The sequence below is a fragment of the Cydia pomonella genome, unplaced genomic scaffold (assembly GCF_033807575.1).
Source record: "Cydia pomonella isolate Wapato2018A unplaced genomic scaffold, ilCydPomo1 PGA_scaffold_202, whole genome shotgun sequence".
NCBI lineage: Eukaryota > Metazoa > Arthropoda > Insecta > Lepidoptera > Tortricidae > Cydia > Cydia pomonella.
Genome location: NW_026907842.1, coordinates 16,512 through 34,959, shown reverse-complemented (window position 1 = coordinate 34,959; position 18,448 = coordinate 16,512). Strand labels below are relative to the sequence as shown.

Genomic DNA, 18,448 nt, shown 5'->3' with positions numbered 1-18,448 from the left:
TTATTGATAAGTTTTGAGCGCTAATAGAAGCCTGCGAAGTGCGAGGTTCTGCTGAATGGAGTTTATTAATAAATTCCAAATTTGTTGGGTTACCAATACATGACGTTGGCACTTTTATCTCATTTAACATACTAGCGAAATCTTCCCAACCGACTGGTTTTGGGCGTTTAAGCGGTCTAACCACATCACCTACCAAATCGAGAATATTACTGTTTCGTATAGTCTGACTGTTTATAACTACTTCACCGTTCTCCTTCCACCAAATTTTAGGTTTATTCAAAATAATATTTTGTAGTAGCGTCTGTGTTTTTGTCTTGTAAGATTTAGGTATAACATCTATAATATAAGATGGAGAATTTTGTTTAGGTAAATTAAACTTTGATCCACCAGGAGGTGTAGCAAAAACATTCGTTTCAGGCTCAGGTAAATTCAAATTTCCGCTCAAGTTTTCAGTAAATGATTTCTCAATACGAACATTTTCATCCTTTTGGACGTCATTCTCCTTTTTATTGGATTCCGAAGCAAAGTTGTAGATCTTATCGCTAAGGTGGTTAACTTCATCCATCTCTATTGGTATTTTAAATGGTCTTCGGTCTGTTTCAGCAAAATGTAAATATCGTTGTAGTGCTTGAGAATATAAAGCCCACTTTTCTCGATCATTTATTTTCCTTCTAAGAATTTTATGCATTTCGCCATCTAGACGAGATGTTGAATTTTCCACCTGGTTGTCACTTCTTTTAAGTCTTTCAATTAATTCTGGTTCTACTAACAACATTTTCTTTGTATTCTCCATTGTGTTTAAGATAAGGAATTTACCAAAGCACTTAAAACTGCACCTAAAATAATTGGTAAAAATGCACCCCCTTTCTGAATAATAATAGTTTTTCTAAGCTTGTTCTTGCCTTTTGAAACTAATTTTCGTAATATATCCTTATATTTTTTGAGTTTGGATTTTACTTTGTTATCTAAAGGAATTTTCCCATTTAGAACATTATAGATACATTCACAAATGATATTGATCTCCTCTTCATCACACGATTTAAGTAAAGCTGTGCGATATTTCGGTTTAAGTAACTGAAGTGCTTTTAGTAAATGTTTATAGGTGCTTACCCTTGAATGCATCATTTAGAACTGACTAAAACTTGATGATCCTTGTTGTATTTAAAACCTTTCTTTGGGATATACACCGTGCAATGACCATCAAACGGGAATATTTTAGTTTTAAAACGGCACATGTCATCTGTATTTTGTTTTAGATCAATCATGAGATAGCCGTGGGCGTGTTTAGTAGCATCCTTGTAAGCTTCGTCCACGAACTTTGAATTTTCTGGGTAAACTTGACGAGCCAAATAACGTATTTGTGTTTTATCTCTAGGGTTTTTAAAGAACACTAAATAACTTGTATTCAAAGACATATCACGTTGACCTTTACCTTGATGAAATATATTTTGTGTGATATAAAACACGCTCAAGTTTCTGTGGTGACTGCCTTTCGTAAAAATATCGACAATTCGTCCATCTGATTCCCTCATTAAATCATCTATTATAAGCAGTTTAGGTTTTTGACCATCAAACATAGATATGTCGGGTATTCCTTGATTATAATTAACATTTTCTAAATTGTATACAGGTTGCATTTCATCATAGCACCAAATAATTTCGTCAAACTCAACATTACATATTTCGTTTGAATTTTCCAAAAAACTTGTGACAAATTTAGTTTTACCACATCCACTAGGACCAGCTACAATAGTGGTAAAAGGATGGTAAAAATGAATCATTTCTGACCAGTTTAAAGTGTGCATGTGCTGATGTCACGAGAAATAAAATTGAAGTGACATATTTCATTTAATTCAGGTATTTTAAACTAAACCACGAAGGTTACTTGCCGATGAGGGATCACAAGAAAATAATATAAATCAATTATTACTTATAAAAGTTTTTATTTTTGAGATTATATAATAATATTGTCATTATAATCTAATTTTACTATCACTTCGGAAAAATAAAGAACCAAGAAGAATACACATACACGTTTTTTTTTTTTTTTCACTATAAACAAAAAAACTTTTTTTTTTTATTGCTTACAAGGAATATCAAACAAAATATTCTTACAAACAAATATCATAAGTGAGACGACAATAACGACTGTAAAATAATAAAAATAAAATCACAAAATAAAAAATTACGATACAACTTTCTCTTCGTCGTTGTAGGGCACTATTATAAAGGAGCTAGGAATTTCAATTATATCCTAAAAAAAAAAAGGAAAAAAAAAAAAATACATTAAAGTTATAAATACAGTATTTTAAGTTACGATTACAAAATATACATTTATTAACGATTATAAAATAAAAATAAAAGCAACTATGTACAACAATAATGATAAAATTATTTATTGTTCTGTGTATCGTTAGAAAACTACTTGTGCTTAGTGATTAGGAATGCGATGATGACCCCATGCCAGGGTGTCTGTTGAGTTTTCAATTAAATACCTTTTCGTATCATTAGCAGACAGTGATATTTTATGAATTCTTTGTGTGTATATTATGTGTTTTATAGTTTTAAATCTCAACATTGTATTCAGTTGAGTGGATTTTGAATATAAACATTTCTTATACTCTTCAAGTTTCATTTTACTGGTAACGGATTTGTTGACTCCTTTGGCTTTGACTATAAGTTTGTTTTCATTCTGAATATCCATGGCATACATTTTTGATCGAAGACCTATAAATTCTTTGAAAATTTTCCCTTTTAGTTCATCTTTGAAATAACCCAATTTCATGTTGTTTACTAAAGGTAAGCCATACTGATTGTTAATGGGGTAATCAGATGTGTCAAAATATGTGTCAAGATCTGATCTAATATCTTCGTAAACATTTTCAGTAAATATTTGGTAAACTAAACTATCGGTATCGGTGTAAAGTAGTTTTAATTTTTCCCCCTGATATTTCTGTTTCATATATTCATAATGAAAACTATACATCAGGGTTTTAGATAAATCTAAAACACAAAAACCAAGATATATTGGTTTGTTATAAAATACTTCCGTTTGTTTTAACTGAACAGCTGCAAGATTTTCAGAAAATATTGATATACTATGAAATTCAGGTTTGGCTATTAAAGACTGAACTCCTAGAGAATTTCCATTATTTTCCCAGTGATTTGTTAATCTGACATCAACACGTTTCAAAACGTTCTCCATTGTTTTTCCATACACCGCATTGTTCATTAATTTATAAAAATCTTTCTCAAATACAGAAGTTGCATGCATTCGCATGTGAGTATTTAGGTCTATATAGCACTTCATCCAAGCAGATTGTTCAAATCGCAATATTTTGTGAATTTTTACTAGCTTTAATCCATTTTTTAAACATTGCTTTAAGTTTCTATAATGAATTACATAGTTACATTTTTTGTTTAAATGAGCTATTAGCTTTTTTTCTTTTGAGTCACCTAATATCACATTTTCTGGACAGAAAGGTAAATCAGAATGAGCGTCATGAAACTCAAATGGATATTCTAAGTCAACCTCCAGGATAAAACCATGATCAGCATCATCTGGAATATCAAAATGGGTATCCACATCCACCCATTCAAATTTACCCGTAGGAAGATGTTGTGACATAGCCCAGCCATAAAGGTTATTGGCATCGAAAAACATTAGAAAGGAACTCGGTATATTTTGATCATATTCGGTTTCCGTCATAAACTTGTTATTCGCTTTTGCATATCTGTTGCTGCATTGCGAAATACCGCCGCGAATATTTTTTGAAATAAATGTGATTTTATCAACCTCTGTCAAAAGTTCTAATTCTATTTTTGTTACACGTAACATTGCATCCCAACTTAAACCGGGAGCAGTATAATAGTGAGCCGGATCTAACCCATATGTTTTCATACAAACGTTCCTAAAATTTTCGAAAACATCAGTTAAAAGTAAAACATCTGTTTTCAAGTATAAGTCAGAATATTCACCCATATTTTTGCAGTTAAAATGGTTCCATACATCCAATGCATGTTCGTAATCACTTTGTTCGATGTCACTTCCGGTCAAAGAATTATAAAACTCTTTAAATTGAGGAAGAGATGTTAATTTCAGACAATCGAACGATTTCATATATTCGTATGGATATATACCCTTACGTATCAGCCGTTTAAAATCTGCCCCACTAGGAAAATTCAATTTCAGATCGTAAAACTGTTCGGGTTTTAAATCTTTAGTCAACTTATCAAGACTACTAGCCATGAATTTCAAAGAATCAACAAACCTTAATTTCATTATACGATTATTAACTTTTATGGATTTTGTAAATGATATGTATTTTTCTTTGTTTTGGGGGATAATTTCTATTTTACCTTCCTCAAAACCTAACCCGTGGATAATAAAATGGCTATCATAATTACTCAAATTATGAACAAATATGGGTACAAAGTCAGGAGACCTATATTTTTCGTTACAATGTGAATGAACGACTCCTTCATAAAGTCCCGTTTGCCAGTGGTAATAAATTACCTGTTCCCCGTTTAATTTTTTTTCACAAATATAACAATGACTACTTTGTGCAATATTTACTTTGTTATCTTCAGTCAAGGGTTGAGGGGTTTTTACAAACGTGTTTTTGCAACAAATTCGTTGTAAATCCTTTTTTAACGAATCCATGAAGGTACGAGCACAGTTTTCACCCTTATAGGTCCTATACACAGATAATTTATCGTTGTAGGAGCACTTAACATAATATCCATAACTATAGACTTCATGTTTTTGAATATTAGTGGTTGAAGATGTAGTTTTATCGAAATTATTAGAATGTGGAATCGGATTTAAAAATGCTTCGAAATCAGCATATACAACGTAGGGGATTCGTAACTTACGTTCATAATTCTTGAAGGTAAGCATGTTAGAGGGAACTAGTTCATTAAACCAATTTCTTTGTTTGTGTTGTTGTGATGGCAATTTAGTACACACATGAAAACAACCATTTTTTTGGTGGCTTTCTAAATTTTCGTTTGATGTAAAGTTTAGTAAACACCCATCGCAAATAAAAACACTATGATCTCTACTTTTTAATTGATTAGACACTAATCGAGATAAGTTACGAATCCAACAATAATGTCCTCTGCTACCTTCGGTTATGTACAATAAGTTCAAATGATTTGTTTGTTTACACTTTGAAAGGTGCAAAGGACCCACAACATCATGTTTTTTGCTTTGTGGTTTGTATTCCAATCCAAAAACATTAATACTCAAGCTATTCAGAGTCTCAAACTTAGGAATATCAGTAAGTTTCATTGGGAAAGAAAGTTGTCCAAAGTTCAATTTATCCTTATGTTTCATGTATGTGCCCACAATATTTGCATGGTTATTCCTTTGAGGTGGATATAAACCTGACAGTACAGCCCATCGAAAACATTCGTAATCATTATTTTGAACATTAATTATAGCCTTTTTATTGTGTATATCACGCGGTAATTTTATGTATGATGAACCATGCAACGGATTATATTTGTTTATATTCACATCTAGATAATTAATTTTTTGTAAACTCCAGCCACTATCCTTTTTTTCAAAATTTGATAATCTCATTAACATTTCATTCAAGAGAGATAAAAAGATTTCATCGCTATCACTGCTTCTGGTAATGATATTGTTAGTTAATTGAAAATCAAAAGTATTTGTAAGTTGTTTTGTTTCTTGAAAGAAATCTGCATAAAGAATGAAGTTAACTTTTAAGCTACAATGACTTGTAAGTGAACGGTTCCACAATGTCTGTATTTTTTCTCTATTATCCTGTAAAAATATTTCAGGGGTTTCAAGATTACCAAGAGTACTATTATTAGAGACGACCCTATACGTTGCAACCCTATTTTTAAAAGCACTTTCAATCAACTGAACATTAATTAGTTCATAATCTGAATGTAAGACATTGTTTTTGTGTCCGTTGCTATTTACATGGTTTGCATAAAATTTTTTTGAAACATATATACGACACACAGAACATTCGATTTTATCACTATTAATTGCACTTACATCGGTATCAGGTGCTTCAGGTGATGCAGAGGTGAAAAGGTCACGACTGGTTGACGGGCAGTTTTTCTTGTAAGATCTATCTTTAACCGGATCCGCTGCAGTTCTTTTTTTCGTACCGGTTTTATCGCTGTTAATTGCATTTAAATCCGTATCAGATGCTTCAGGTGGTGCATAGGAGGATGGATCACGACTAGTTGATTGACGGTTTTTCTTGTATGGGATATCGATACCTGGATCCACCGTAAGTCTTCTTTTTATACCGGTTCCGACTTGTGAAGTTCTGTGAAAGGAAAAAAGAAAACTAATTATTATACTTACTCATTTAACACATCATTAAATTAGTATTCACACAATTACCATTATAAAATATACTAACTAGATTCTTTTTTACAATGCAAACAATATGCTTGCATTGGTAGAACCCCATCTATTTCATCAGGGTTAGATGTAAATGAGACATCCTGATAAGATTCCATATGACCATTACAAGGTGTATAATAAGGTATTATATCCCAGTCTTCAATAAATGAATTAGGTAAAACCCCTTCAATATACCATAATCTTATAAATCTGTGGAATTTTTGAAGTATAACAACTTTATTAAAACACGCTATCTCATCTGAAGTAAATCCCGACCGAGGATAAAATTGGAATGCCATTATAAGAACTGTATCACACACCAATATAACCTTGACAGTTGACACTTAAATGGATAATGGTGTAGAATGGCTGGGAATGGGTGGTCGGGCTGCTTATATATTAAGCTCCTACTCCCACTCAGCAACACAATAAATTCATGTTTTAACAAGTTTAGCGAAACGCGACAGAAACAAAATAAAAAAATATGACAAGTTCTTGCAAGTACGATGGACGATACCAAGTAGTTGTAAATAAAATAAAAAATAATACTCACGTTTTACGTTGCAACTGGCTGAATAGTTCACCGGCATCGTATAAAGCTTGATCTTCCTCGACATCTTCACACACTTTATTTAGTTGCGAATCGTATATATCACTGTTTAAGTTATCCATAGTAACTGCTTGAACAGAATGAAACTGAACTGGTGGTCTAAAGATACTATATAATTCACCCTCAGCAGCGGCCTTTTTATATGAATTTGTGTTTAAAAAAAACCTCAGGCACGCTAGTGGGAACAGAGGACCACCTAGGAAGAGACACGTTTTAACAGGATTTTGAAAGTCACTACCCCATCTATCTAACTGGTATAAACAGGAATGCAATAAATTATAGCACTAAATAACGGAAACTTTGTTTACATATACCTACAAGTTGAAACCTGACCTAAAGACGGCCATGTTAACTGTCTATCAATAATTAGCAGTCAATTTCTCACATATACCAAACTTATTTACGAGTGGATAAAAAATCAAGACAACACAAATGTCTCGATCAATAATAATCTGGAATCAATAAAATTTAAGACAAAAAGTGCTAACATATAGGTAAATATGTAAAATATTTGGTATGAAATCATCACCCATTATGTATATATACAATAGTTTAGGTATAATTCCTATCGTAAATACACATTATTGATTTCTTAAAAGGTTTGAAAGAGACAGCAACGTGCGAGTGCAAATCCTAACGTAACAGAGGTGGCTATATAAAAAACCCTATTGAATAAAAATAGTATAGGTATGATACCTAGTCGTAAGTACATACAGAGTAAGTAAGTATGTAATTGTATATAAATAAATGGGCGTTGCAAACAATACAGGTTTGAAAGAGACAGCATGAAAATCGTGGCACGTTAAGGGCCTATATAAAAGAAATACCTAATCTTAAGTACATAAGAAAAGGAAGTAAATATGTAATTATATATAAACAGGCGTTGCAACCAATATTGTTCTCGCAACGTAACAGAGGTGGCTATATAAAAAAACCCAATTGAATAAAAATAGTATAGGTATGATACCTAGTCGTAAGTACATACAGAGTAAGTAAGTATGTAATTGTATATAAATAAATGGGCGTTGCAAACAATACAGGTTTGAAAGAGACAGCATGCAAATCGTGGCACGTTAAGGGCCCATATAAAAAAAATACCTAATGTTAAGTACATAAGGAGGAAGTAAATATGTAATTATATATAAATAGGCGTTGCAACCAATATTGTTTTCTCAAAGAGCTGTACAGTTTGAAGGAGGCGACATGCAAAATCGTAACGTAATAGGTGTTCATATAAAAAAAAAACCTATGTAATATAAATAGGTCAGGTAAAATACTTATTCCTAAGTAGATATGGAGTAAGTAAATATGTAATAATTATTAAATTAATTAATTGTTGCAAACACGTACAGAATAAATAAGATCGGAGTGAGACCACAGGCAGTAACAATAGCATGTCGCCGAGTCGTGGTAACAATAGAGACAATAGAAAGGGCCGGCGAGGGTTTTATGGTAGAGTCGACGAGCGTGTATTGTTTATGTAGCGGAGTGCAGAAGTGATAGAAGGAGACTCCGGGCACTGTCGGGACCTATCGCAATCGATCCAAATGGGGCCCTATGTGTTTTTTTTTTTTTTTTTTTTTTTTTTTTTTTGTAGGTCGGGAAGACTGGGATCAGGGGTGGGACACCTGGTGGGCGAGGGGCGGAGCTAAAGGGGGGGCGTGAAACCATGGGGCAGAACCGGCGCTTCTATACTACTCAAAAAGCCTTTCTTTTGCAATTTAGCTTATTTTACGTGTGTTTATTACACCTGGAATTTTTATGATATTACAGTAAATACACCTTTTTTCCAAATAAAAGATCAATTTTTGAAATCGAATAGAATAGAAGAAGCTTTATTCAAAAAAGCTTAATTTAAACTTAACTAATAACACTGACATAGTATCATTATAAAGCGTCACTGAAATGGTCTCCACTCAGCTTCATGTCAAGGAACCTTTGGGGACCCCGACGCTGGTCTTCCGTGGAAACCCTTTCGAGCGAGCGCAACTACAAGCTATACAAATTAAATATAATTGTATGTAAATTTATTTGCAAGAGAGTTAAATTATTAAAACTATATACCCACAATAAAACTGTAACAACTATTGGTCTGTACAGTAACAGTCATACTTGACTCACTAATAAAATTAATAAAATTAGTTCCACAAAGAAAGCAACATATAAATACACAAAAGAATTAGCCCAGACTTCTAATTAGGGTTTTTCTGTACATTTAAAATGTATTTTTTTAAATTTACTTTAAACGAATTCACTGGAATCGGTTCACATGATAGAGAATTATCCTCGAAAAACCAACATACGTGCATTACATCGCGCAAATTAGTTAGACATAGATGGCGCTGTACACAAATATACTTAGTATAGGTACTTCTGTTCAAAAGTCTTTCGCCTTTATAGTTACACGAGATAATGCAAAGTTTGTACGGAACCCTCGGTGTTTACCCGTTTTTTTTAGTATTTGTTGTTATAGCGGCAACAGAAATACATCATCTGTAAAAACTTGAACTGTCTAACTATCACGGTTCATGAGATATAGCCTGGTGACAGACGGACAGATGGACGGACGGACGGTAGCGGAGTCTTAGTAATAGGGTCTCGTTTTACCCTTTGGGTACGAAACCCTAAAAACCGTGTACCGTAAAAATGCAAAAGTAATTCTTTACAACAATATACTTTTATCGATGTATAACCTAGTAGGTAGTCAAATATCTATATTACACCCGAACTTTATTTTAATTCTCGGATCAAACTGTCAAATTGAAGTTTGTTGCTTTATTTACATATTATTTTCTTTGGAAATACTTTCCTTTTTCTTTTATGTGGTACTTTAATGAAAGTTTTGGCATTAAGTCCACTTTTTGTACCAAATTTTTCTTTTGTGAGATGAAAAAGGATTAAATTTCTTTCAGGTTGCATTTTTCCTTCTTATTCACTGTTGAGATGAAAAGATGCAGATACAGCAGATGCAGATACTGTGCAATATAAGATCAAACAGATCAATTTGAACGTACACTGGTATTAGAATGGCATTTAACTTATACACGATAACTGAATAATATTATGATTCAAATATCATCCTAACGTTAGTAGGTACATACGTTTGAATTGGCCTGAAAGTTATTTATATCTCGCGTTTTTCAGTCTCCTGCAACGCTCAAGCCCCGAGATGTACCTATGTACATACATCACGAGTTGTCAAAAGACACATTTGATTTTTGCTATTACGTGGATGTTAGCAGAGGTTTTCATTTTTATTAATGTTGAATAAAGTAAGCTAGGAATTTAAAGAGTTTTATTTTGAATTCAACGACTTAAACTAAAAAAAAAAGAAATCGTTTTTATTATATAGGTACAGCCATCATTCCTATAACTTTAGCGGAAGTATGCCGCTTTGTGGATTGGACGTCTAGATTAAGTAGATTAACGGACCTCATATAGGCGCATGTGTAATTAGATTTTTCATTTTTGTATTGAACGGAGTTGCTTTAAAATTTAAAGAAATCATTTACCTAAAGTTTACGATATACCCATTGCTTTTGCCATTGCATTATTATTTCACTTGTTGTTATATATAGGCACATCTAATTTATAGACATATACATATCCATAGAATTTAAGAACTTAAAATATTAAAACGTTATAAGTAGATGGATATTTCACTGTAAAGTAAGTAATTTAACAAGATAATATGGAAAATATGATTGTTTCTTTTTTAAAGTACGTAACTAATGCAATACTTGTTAGCACAAAAACAGACTTTGAATTGAACATGTAAGTAAAAAAAAAAAACGCTGTACTGAAGTAATTAAATAAAAAATTATTAACTATTCCGTTTTCATTGTTTTTATTGCGTATCTCTGTATCACATTTTCAACTACTAAAAAGGCTTCTGGAAGAAATCATTCTTTAGCGATAACACCGCCTGTTGTTTACCTCTAATTTCATCTTCTTTCATTTAATGTGTTCTACTTTGTATCGATATATGTACGAGTACATATCGGTGGTCAATAAATATGAGAAGTCCCTAGGAAAATTCAAAAATGCTACGAGAATTCAGGCATCTCGTTATAAATAGTGAGTTTTACTGCAATGTTCTGCCGCCAGAGTGCAGCACTAGCACTTTCATAAACCATAGAGTAACTTATACATACTTACATGCCTTAATCTGTTTTTTGACAAGTTTTTACAGATAATAAAATATGACATTGATGCATCAAGACCGTTTGTTTACAAAGGGCCTACCGGAAAACGCGAATATCGAAATTTAGTTATCTGCCTCTTAATCGCTCGAATATGCAAGAGTGATAGGGATAACGAAATTTCGATTTTCTTGTTTCACGGTAGACCCTCAAATTGTGATGGATTGTGGTAGTGGCGCTCCCTACGCAGAGTTCCACGTAATATTCCTTATTATTGAATCCTTTATAAATTGGATTCAGTTACGTATATTGCGCCAGTGCTGCAGTGATAATAGTAATCTAAATATGTACGTTTTCATTTTCTGCTCTCATGCTCTGATAGAGGAGCATTGTTGTCCTAAAAAGTGTGCAGAAAGCGATATGTTTCTGCACTAGAGCATTTTACGTAAGATTTTTTTTAAGTAAGATTTTTTTCATGTATTACTATAAGCAATTTAAATTTAATTATAATAGATTTGTTATACAATTTCCATTCTGATATTTAACTCACCATTCCATAAACAACGATACTTTTACCTAAATGGTTAATTGAAAGTACCCTCAAGGAATGCTATAAAAAATATACTTAGCCATGTTTAAAAAAAACACGTATTTTACTTTCCTCGTATTGGAAATGAAAAGTACCGTATTTAACTCGGATAAAAGGCATCATTATTACCTTTCATCCCTCGGTTAACAATCTACTATTTCAGTATGAAGAACTGGTCATCCACTCTCCTCTTGAGGGGTGATTTGTATTAAAAATCCTTTTTTCGTGTTTCATTCGCAGGTATTCTATATTTACAATAAATAACATTTCTTAATCAAAATAACAATTTAGTGGTGGTAGTAGACGGGCGCAGCCTTGACGAGGACGGGAGCGGCCTTGAGGACGGCGGGCGCGTGCGTGGGGGCGGTGTTGTGCACCACCGCGTTGAAGCCGTTGTGGTCGTCAGCGGTGTACTCCACGGTGCGGATGGAGCCGTCAGCCTCGTGGAAAGAGTAAGAGCCCTTCACGACATCTCCATCGCGGGTCTCCTGCTGGGACTTGTTGTCGCCGGTGTGTCCGTCAGCCACGGAGTACGTGTACTCGTATTTGGGGTACGCCTGTAATATATATAAAATATTAATAACGTATATTATTTACTTAGGTACATTTGTTACTCAAAAAAATATACATACATTCTGCAGTTTTTATTTATTAGCTTTAATAGGTACAATGCCTCCTTGTAGCTATTATAGCAAATAATATGATATAAATATAATCATATCGACATAATATTATCATGTTGATATTTTATTTTATGACTGCATTGGTCAACTCACGATTTCTTCCTCGTGGTGAGCTACGACCTTAGCGATGGGGGCGGCGTAGTGGGTGGCGGGAGCAGCGTGGTAGGCAACGGGAGCGGGGGCGGCGGCGTGGTGATAGACAACGGGGGCGGGAGCGGCATGGTAGGCGACGGGGGCGGCGACGGCCAGTTTGGCAACGGGAGTGGCGATCAACTTGGCGGAGTGATGGGGCTGCTCATCGTGACGCACGATGCTTTGGGAGGAGACGGCTTCAGCGTGTGAGTAGTGGGGCTCAGGCAAGAGACCAGCCTGAGAGACCGCCATGAACGCGCAAAGGGCCACTAACTGTAATTAAAATAATATTTATTTGTTATGAATTTAATATAAAATTTCGTATTAATTAGTATATATATAGGTACATGTTTTGTATAAAACAAACGTAAAAGTGTATAGGTAAGTATTTGATGAACTTACTTTGGAGAACATTTTGTGAGCTTTCTCTGTCGTGTATGAACAGTGAATGATAAATATTAAATAGTTCTTGCCTATTTTATAGTATACGAATAAAAGTAACCTGTTTGAATTGCTACAATGGGTATTAGACATATGTAAGAAGAAGTCGACCTTGCCCCAGGTCAGTTCATTCTGTCTATCATACGACTGACTAATATTTTTTTAAGCATTGTTGTCAGAATAAAATGCTTTTACAATCATAAGTAAAGAAGCTGATTAATCGTTTAGATGATATAAATTTAGTTAAAAATACAACGGACAAGAATATGGCTATGTTTAGAATATAGTTTTTCATAACTGCAATTAAAAATAATACACTAAAGAAGACAAATAAAAAACGCCCGTATTCATTTTGTTTTCGTAATGTTTCTTTTTACGAATTATTATAATCACATCACGGCGAGGTTTATATGCGGTTTTATCCTTTGTCTCCTCGTCCAGGCTTCTTGTATGCATGCCGTCTACCGCCAAGACTACCCCAGGGGTTACTTTTGACATGAGGACTCCAGTGTGGAATCATTACATCTCGATGTGCAGGTTTCTTTATTCCAGGGATTTGAACATCACGCGCTGTCCGCGCTAATATATGAGTACGGGTAACGGGTTCCGGGATGCGAGGACGCGGGGATATAGACATTGGTTCATGAGTATTCAGAAGTCCAGGAAGTTTTATATCTCTTGCATTGCGTGTATTGTAGCCCGGGTATGTTGGACTACTGTCCCTGTCACCAGTAGATGTTCTGAGACTGCCTCCACCTCGCTTGGGGTCGGGTGAATCAACGCTGGGAGTACTTCATTGGTTAATCTCTTGATATTCTTGGTGGGGGTCTGGTATAGTTGAATCACTGAATTGCACATTATGTATGGATACAAGATTTGGAATATTGGTTTCTGACGGCGCTATATCATCTGTTGCTCTGGCATAGCGAAGTAGATTCGGGCCTCGCCGTGGTGGCTGGTATGTCGGAATTATACTATTACGTAGGTATACCTAATAGGTTTAAACGTAGGACGATGCGGTGGTCAAAATGTAGGTAGAATTATCCTTTGGCTGGTTGATCCAGAGCTCTTAACATGACAGTTGTTTTTAACATTTCGAGTGCATCTCAAATGCTTGGGATAAACTGAGTACCTATTTTATTGACTGCCAAGTTTTATACCCTAGTTTAAGGAAACTCATGTTCTGGAACATTAACTCATGGTCATGACAGAGAAAAGGTCGGGAACACTTGTAACTTGATCATTTAGTTAGTAGTAATGAAGCTAAATAATTTTACCCTGACGACCGAAATGCGTACATATGCTTACGACTTGTTCATACTGTGAGGTCAACATTTGCTAATAACATTGTTTTAATACAGCGGGACTTTTTGAGATTCAATTAAATGCTGAATTGGTCGGTAACTTAGTATAAAATTACATCATCCTAAAATGTGCTTGAGATACAGAATTAAGTAAAATGTTTTAAATGGAATTTAAGTTAATTCTTTATAACATATCTTATTATTTGTATTTTTTTTTCTACTCGTCGACTGTAATGGTTGAATTCACATTTCGTTTACATACGTAAGTACTAAATTATAGTAATTGCGTACTCATGTATCCCACTCAACTATATGATTAATTTCGATACGTTGTAGTCAACTGTAAAAAACATTGACCAATCACGTCCCGCCGCGCTCCCAGACAAAAGCTTAAAAGGGCGACGGCGCGCGTCGGGAGTCGCGCGTTTATGTCTACATTTTTGTCTAATGAGATACTTACCAATTTTCATTAATTATTTTGGTTATAAAGTGAAAAAAGGATTATTTTAGATGACCCGTAGGAAAAGTATTGCATACAATAGTGATATAATCATGCTTTTCAATAAAGAATAGAATAGAATAATTTTTATTCGTAAACTCAAACAAGACACATTATATTACATAATTTAACAAAAACAAAGAAAGTATAAAGTGCCACGAAATGATCTCATCTCAGCATGTTGCTGGTGGCTTCCAGCGCTGATCTTCCGATGAGACCATGAAGTGAGAAAAATCACGAAAGGTAACAGACAAGAAGGAAAAAGACATAAAATAATATAGAGTGAACAAATTGAAAAATAGATAAAAGATAACGACTAAATTAAGTAAAGATTATTTATATATCAAGCATCGTAAACATAGCACTGTATCCATCCGGTCCAACCATACCTTGGCTGAACATTACAAAATGAAAATGTTAGAAATAGTACTTAAAGTATCAAAATAATAGTAGAGCACCAACCTACTAAATTGTTTACGACTTGTAAACAAAGCAGTTTTTCGTTATACAACGCTTCACGACAACTTCGCACATTGTCGTAATTATTTACGAGTAAATAATAGTTTGCGGACCCCACTCGGTATAGTCACTATTAATATTATTTAAAATAAATCCCTTATAAACCGAACAATTTGAATGAATGACAATGACATAAATTGACAATAGCCTTTAGGTTTTTTTTTAAATCATAGACAATTGGTGATACAACAAGGAAAAATCTGTCAATAATATTTGGCTAGCCAGACTCTAACGGTTAGCGTAAAAAATTATTCGGTTTGCATTTTGTAATTCTTTTTAGAGCGTTTACACAAATATATGTGAAATGGAAATTAAAAAGAGCTACTTCACGGCCTGGGCTTGCAACTTTGTATGACATTTCATTAAAGAAATATAGACCTCTCGTCTAGCCGCGCCCGAGACGTGATACATCCCATCCTAATATGAAGAACATAATATCAATATTAGGATAGAATACTATTTATTGGCACACCTCAGTAAAAAGCAATATTCCATTGCATCTTTGAGAAAAGTTATAAACAAACCCGGAAAGAGCATTTCGGGCTGTTTACTGTAAAACATAGGTTTTTGTTACCTACAATACAAGGGTTTGATAACTTTTATTAATTGTACAATAAATCAAGACAAAGTTTATTAAGCATTTATTTGGATAAATATTTATATAGACGTATGTCTACGTACAGTCACACTCCGTGATTGTTATGACATTTAGAGATCTAGCTAAATTGGACATTACATAGTGTAAGTATGAACCAACCAATTTAGCTAGGACCCTATATGGTATAACAATCGCGGAGTTTGATGATGCATCAAAAAAGAGCCACTTTATTTTCTTAATGTTTCTTTTTTCGAATTATTATAATTACAACACGGCGAGGTTTCTTTTTAGGACTCCTCCTCAGACGCGGGTGAGCTTCATATGCGTTGCTACCCATCATCTCTTCGTCGAGGCTTCTTTTATGACGTCTACCGTTAAGACTATCCCAGGGGTTACTTTTGACATTAGGATTCCAGTTTGGAATTATTACATCTCGATGTGTAGGTTTCTTTATTCCAGGGATTTGAATTTCACGCGCTGTCCTCGCTAATATAGGAGTACGGGTAACGGATTCCGGGATGCTAGGACGCGGGAAAATAGGCTTTGGTTGATGAGTATTCATAAGTCCAGGATTTTTTATATCCCTTGCATTGCGCCTGTTGTGGCCTGGGTGTGTTGGACCATTGTCCCTGCTGCCAGTAGATGTCCTGGGACTGCCACCACCGCGCTTGGCGTCGGGTGAATCAACGCTGCGAGCGTTTCTTTGGCTAATCTCTTGATATTCTTGGTGGGTATCTGGAATGGTTGAATCGCTGAATTGCACATTATGTATGGATGCAAGATTTGGAATATTGGTTTCTGATGGTGGTATATCATCTGCTGCTCTGGCATAGCGAAGTAGATTCGGGCCTCGCCGTGGTGGCCGGTATGTCGGGAGTATACTATTAGGTATAATAGGTTTAAATGTAGGACGATGCGGTGGTCTGAATGTAGGTAGAATTATCCTTTGACTGGTTGATCCGACAACAAACGCTATTAGGAGAGCTCCTAATACGACAGTTATTTTTAACATCTTGAGTGCTTCTCAAATGCTTGGGACGAACTGAGTATTAAAATTGATTGCTAAGTTTTTATACCCTAGTTTGAGGAAAATCAGGTACTTTACCCAAACAATAACTCCTGATTGAGAAAAGGGGAAGACCTGTAACTTGTTTGCTTTTCTTATTAGTGACGTAGCTGTTAAAATGTGAATTAACCTACCGGAATGCTTAGTTCGTTATCTTTAGATGCTATAAGCTTGTGCTGTCAGGCTTGGTCAATATTTGCTGATATCATTGTTTAATTACAACGGGACTTTCACTATATTATTTGGATAGATGCTGACTTGCTGAGTTAGTATAAAATTTTATCATCCGGAATTATGCATTGGATACGAAATTAAATTAAGTGTACTGTTTTGTGCTACTGCTTTTTTAGTTTAGTATTACTGATTAGTGTCGTTTTTGTGAACTAGTACTTCTTACTTTTCCAATTTTGTTAATTTCTTTTTGATCGTAATTTATACGTTCACATCAAATAGTTTGGAAATATTTATTTTTATTTTGCACTTTGACGTTTATAACGCACAAAATACTTTTTTTACATATAATCTAAATACTTCCTATTAAGTAAATAAAATATTATAAAACACAAAATTTCACATTTTTATTATTATTTGGCTGAATGGGTCTGTTATTGCCACGTTAACTGCTGTAACTGAAAATAAATAAATATAAAAGCAAACCCTGTGCCTACTATTTTCACTAAGAATTTAATTTTATCACGGTAATCTTTCAAGGATTTAGCATAATTGTGATCATGTTATAAGTTATATGTGACCTATTCATTCGATTTATTCTGAAGGTATAAAAATTACATAAATGTATTAATTTTCGCTACGTAAAAGTTTTTAGCGTTAAGACCGTTTGTTTACCTCTACTTGAGTTGCTGTATTCTCTTTATCTTGTAGTGAGGTGTGCAATAAAGATTAACTATATTGGATTCTATTGTACGTACAATCGCCATCAGATACATCGGAGCGGCCAAGATGTTCACTAATATCTGAGCGGAGCATCTATTACCAAGGCGTTAAAGTGGATGTTCACATATTTTTGATCACCTTGGCCGCTCCGATATTTTTGATGGCGACTGTACGAAAAACGTTGGTTTTATTTGTCACAGGTTACTTAAAAAAGCCACTTGAGACGAGTAAAGGTCGGTTGCCCACGTTAAATAAAGCGTTTGCTAAATTTTATTATAGGTTACGGGAAGTTTCATAGTTTATTGCTGAGTGACGTTAATCAGTCCGTTAATTGTGGTTGATGCAACTGGCCCTAAGTGATAACTTAATGAGATCATCACCACCACGTGTTTTTTAGTTATTCTTGAATGTAATTCCCCATATTGCCGAAAATTAACAATTACTGAGCTTAGCGACTGCGACGGGCAGACAAAAGTAGAGATTGACAGCCATGGCGCAAGTATAAAAGTTCCTAATTGACAACAAAACCGTAAAAATGTCACTAATATTGTCTTGTCTATACACGACATATTGTTGTACA

General features: G+C 34.2%; 3 protein-coding genes across 4 annotated transcripts; all 3 read right to left on the bottom strand.

Moving 5' to 3' along the window:
• Positions 1-2,318: 2,318 nt before the first annotated feature.
• Positions 2,319-8,580, bottom strand: LOC133533711 (uncharacterized). The gene has a single exon (XM_061872744.1). The coding sequence runs from the start codon at positions 5,591-5,593 to the stop codon at positions 2,432-2,434; it is 3,162 nt and encodes a 1,053-aa protein (XP_061728728.1). The 5' UTR covers positions 5,594-8,580; the 3' UTR covers positions 2,319-2,431.
• A 3,353-nt stretch (positions 8,581-11,933) lies between these two features.
• Positions 11,934-15,375, bottom strand: LOC133533718 (cuticle protein 8-like). Of its 2 annotated transcripts, none has more exons than XM_061872752.1 (3): positions 15,254-15,375; positions 12,509-12,820; positions 11,934-12,289 (listed from the first exon to the last, which is right to left on the bottom strand). In XM_061872752.1, exons 2-3 carry the CDS (start codon positions 12,797-12,799, stop codon positions 12,020-12,022), a joined length of 561 nt encoding a protein of 186 aa, XP_061728736.1. In that variant the 5' UTR covers positions 12,800-12,820; positions 15,254-15,375; the 3' UTR covers positions 11,934-12,019. The 2 variants fall into 2 exon arrangements, with proteins under 2 accessions (XP_061728736.1, XP_061728735.1); XM_061872751.1 differs by lacking the exon at positions 15,254-15,375 and adding an exon at positions 12,950-13,020.
• A 561-nt stretch (positions 15,376-15,936) lies between these two features.
• Positions 15,937-17,047, bottom strand: LOC133533715 (uncharacterized). The gene has a single exon (XM_061872747.1). It carries the CDS (start codon positions 16,918-16,920, stop codon positions 16,144-16,146), a length of 777 nt encoding a protein of 258 aa, XP_061728731.1. The 5' UTR covers positions 16,921-17,047; the 3' UTR covers positions 15,937-16,143.
• Positions 17,048-18,448: the final 1,401 nt, after the last annotated feature.

What these genes read in the sequence shown, in the direction of transcription:
- LOC133533711 (XM_061872744.1), bottom strand. Translation starts at nt 5,593, where the DNA reads ATGTTAATGAGATTATCAAATTTTGAAAAAAAGGATAGTGGCTGGAGT.
- LOC133533718 (XM_061872751.1), bottom strand. An exon ending in CTCACCACGAGGAAGAAATC is followed by an intron (nt 12,290 to 12,508) that starts GTGAGTTGACCA and finishes TATATATTACAG; the next exon opens with GCGTACCCCAAATACGAGTA.
- LOC133533715 (XM_061872747.1), bottom strand. Translation starts at nt 16,920, where the DNA reads ATGTTAAAAATAACTGTCGTATTAGGAGCTCTCCTAATAGCGTTTGTT.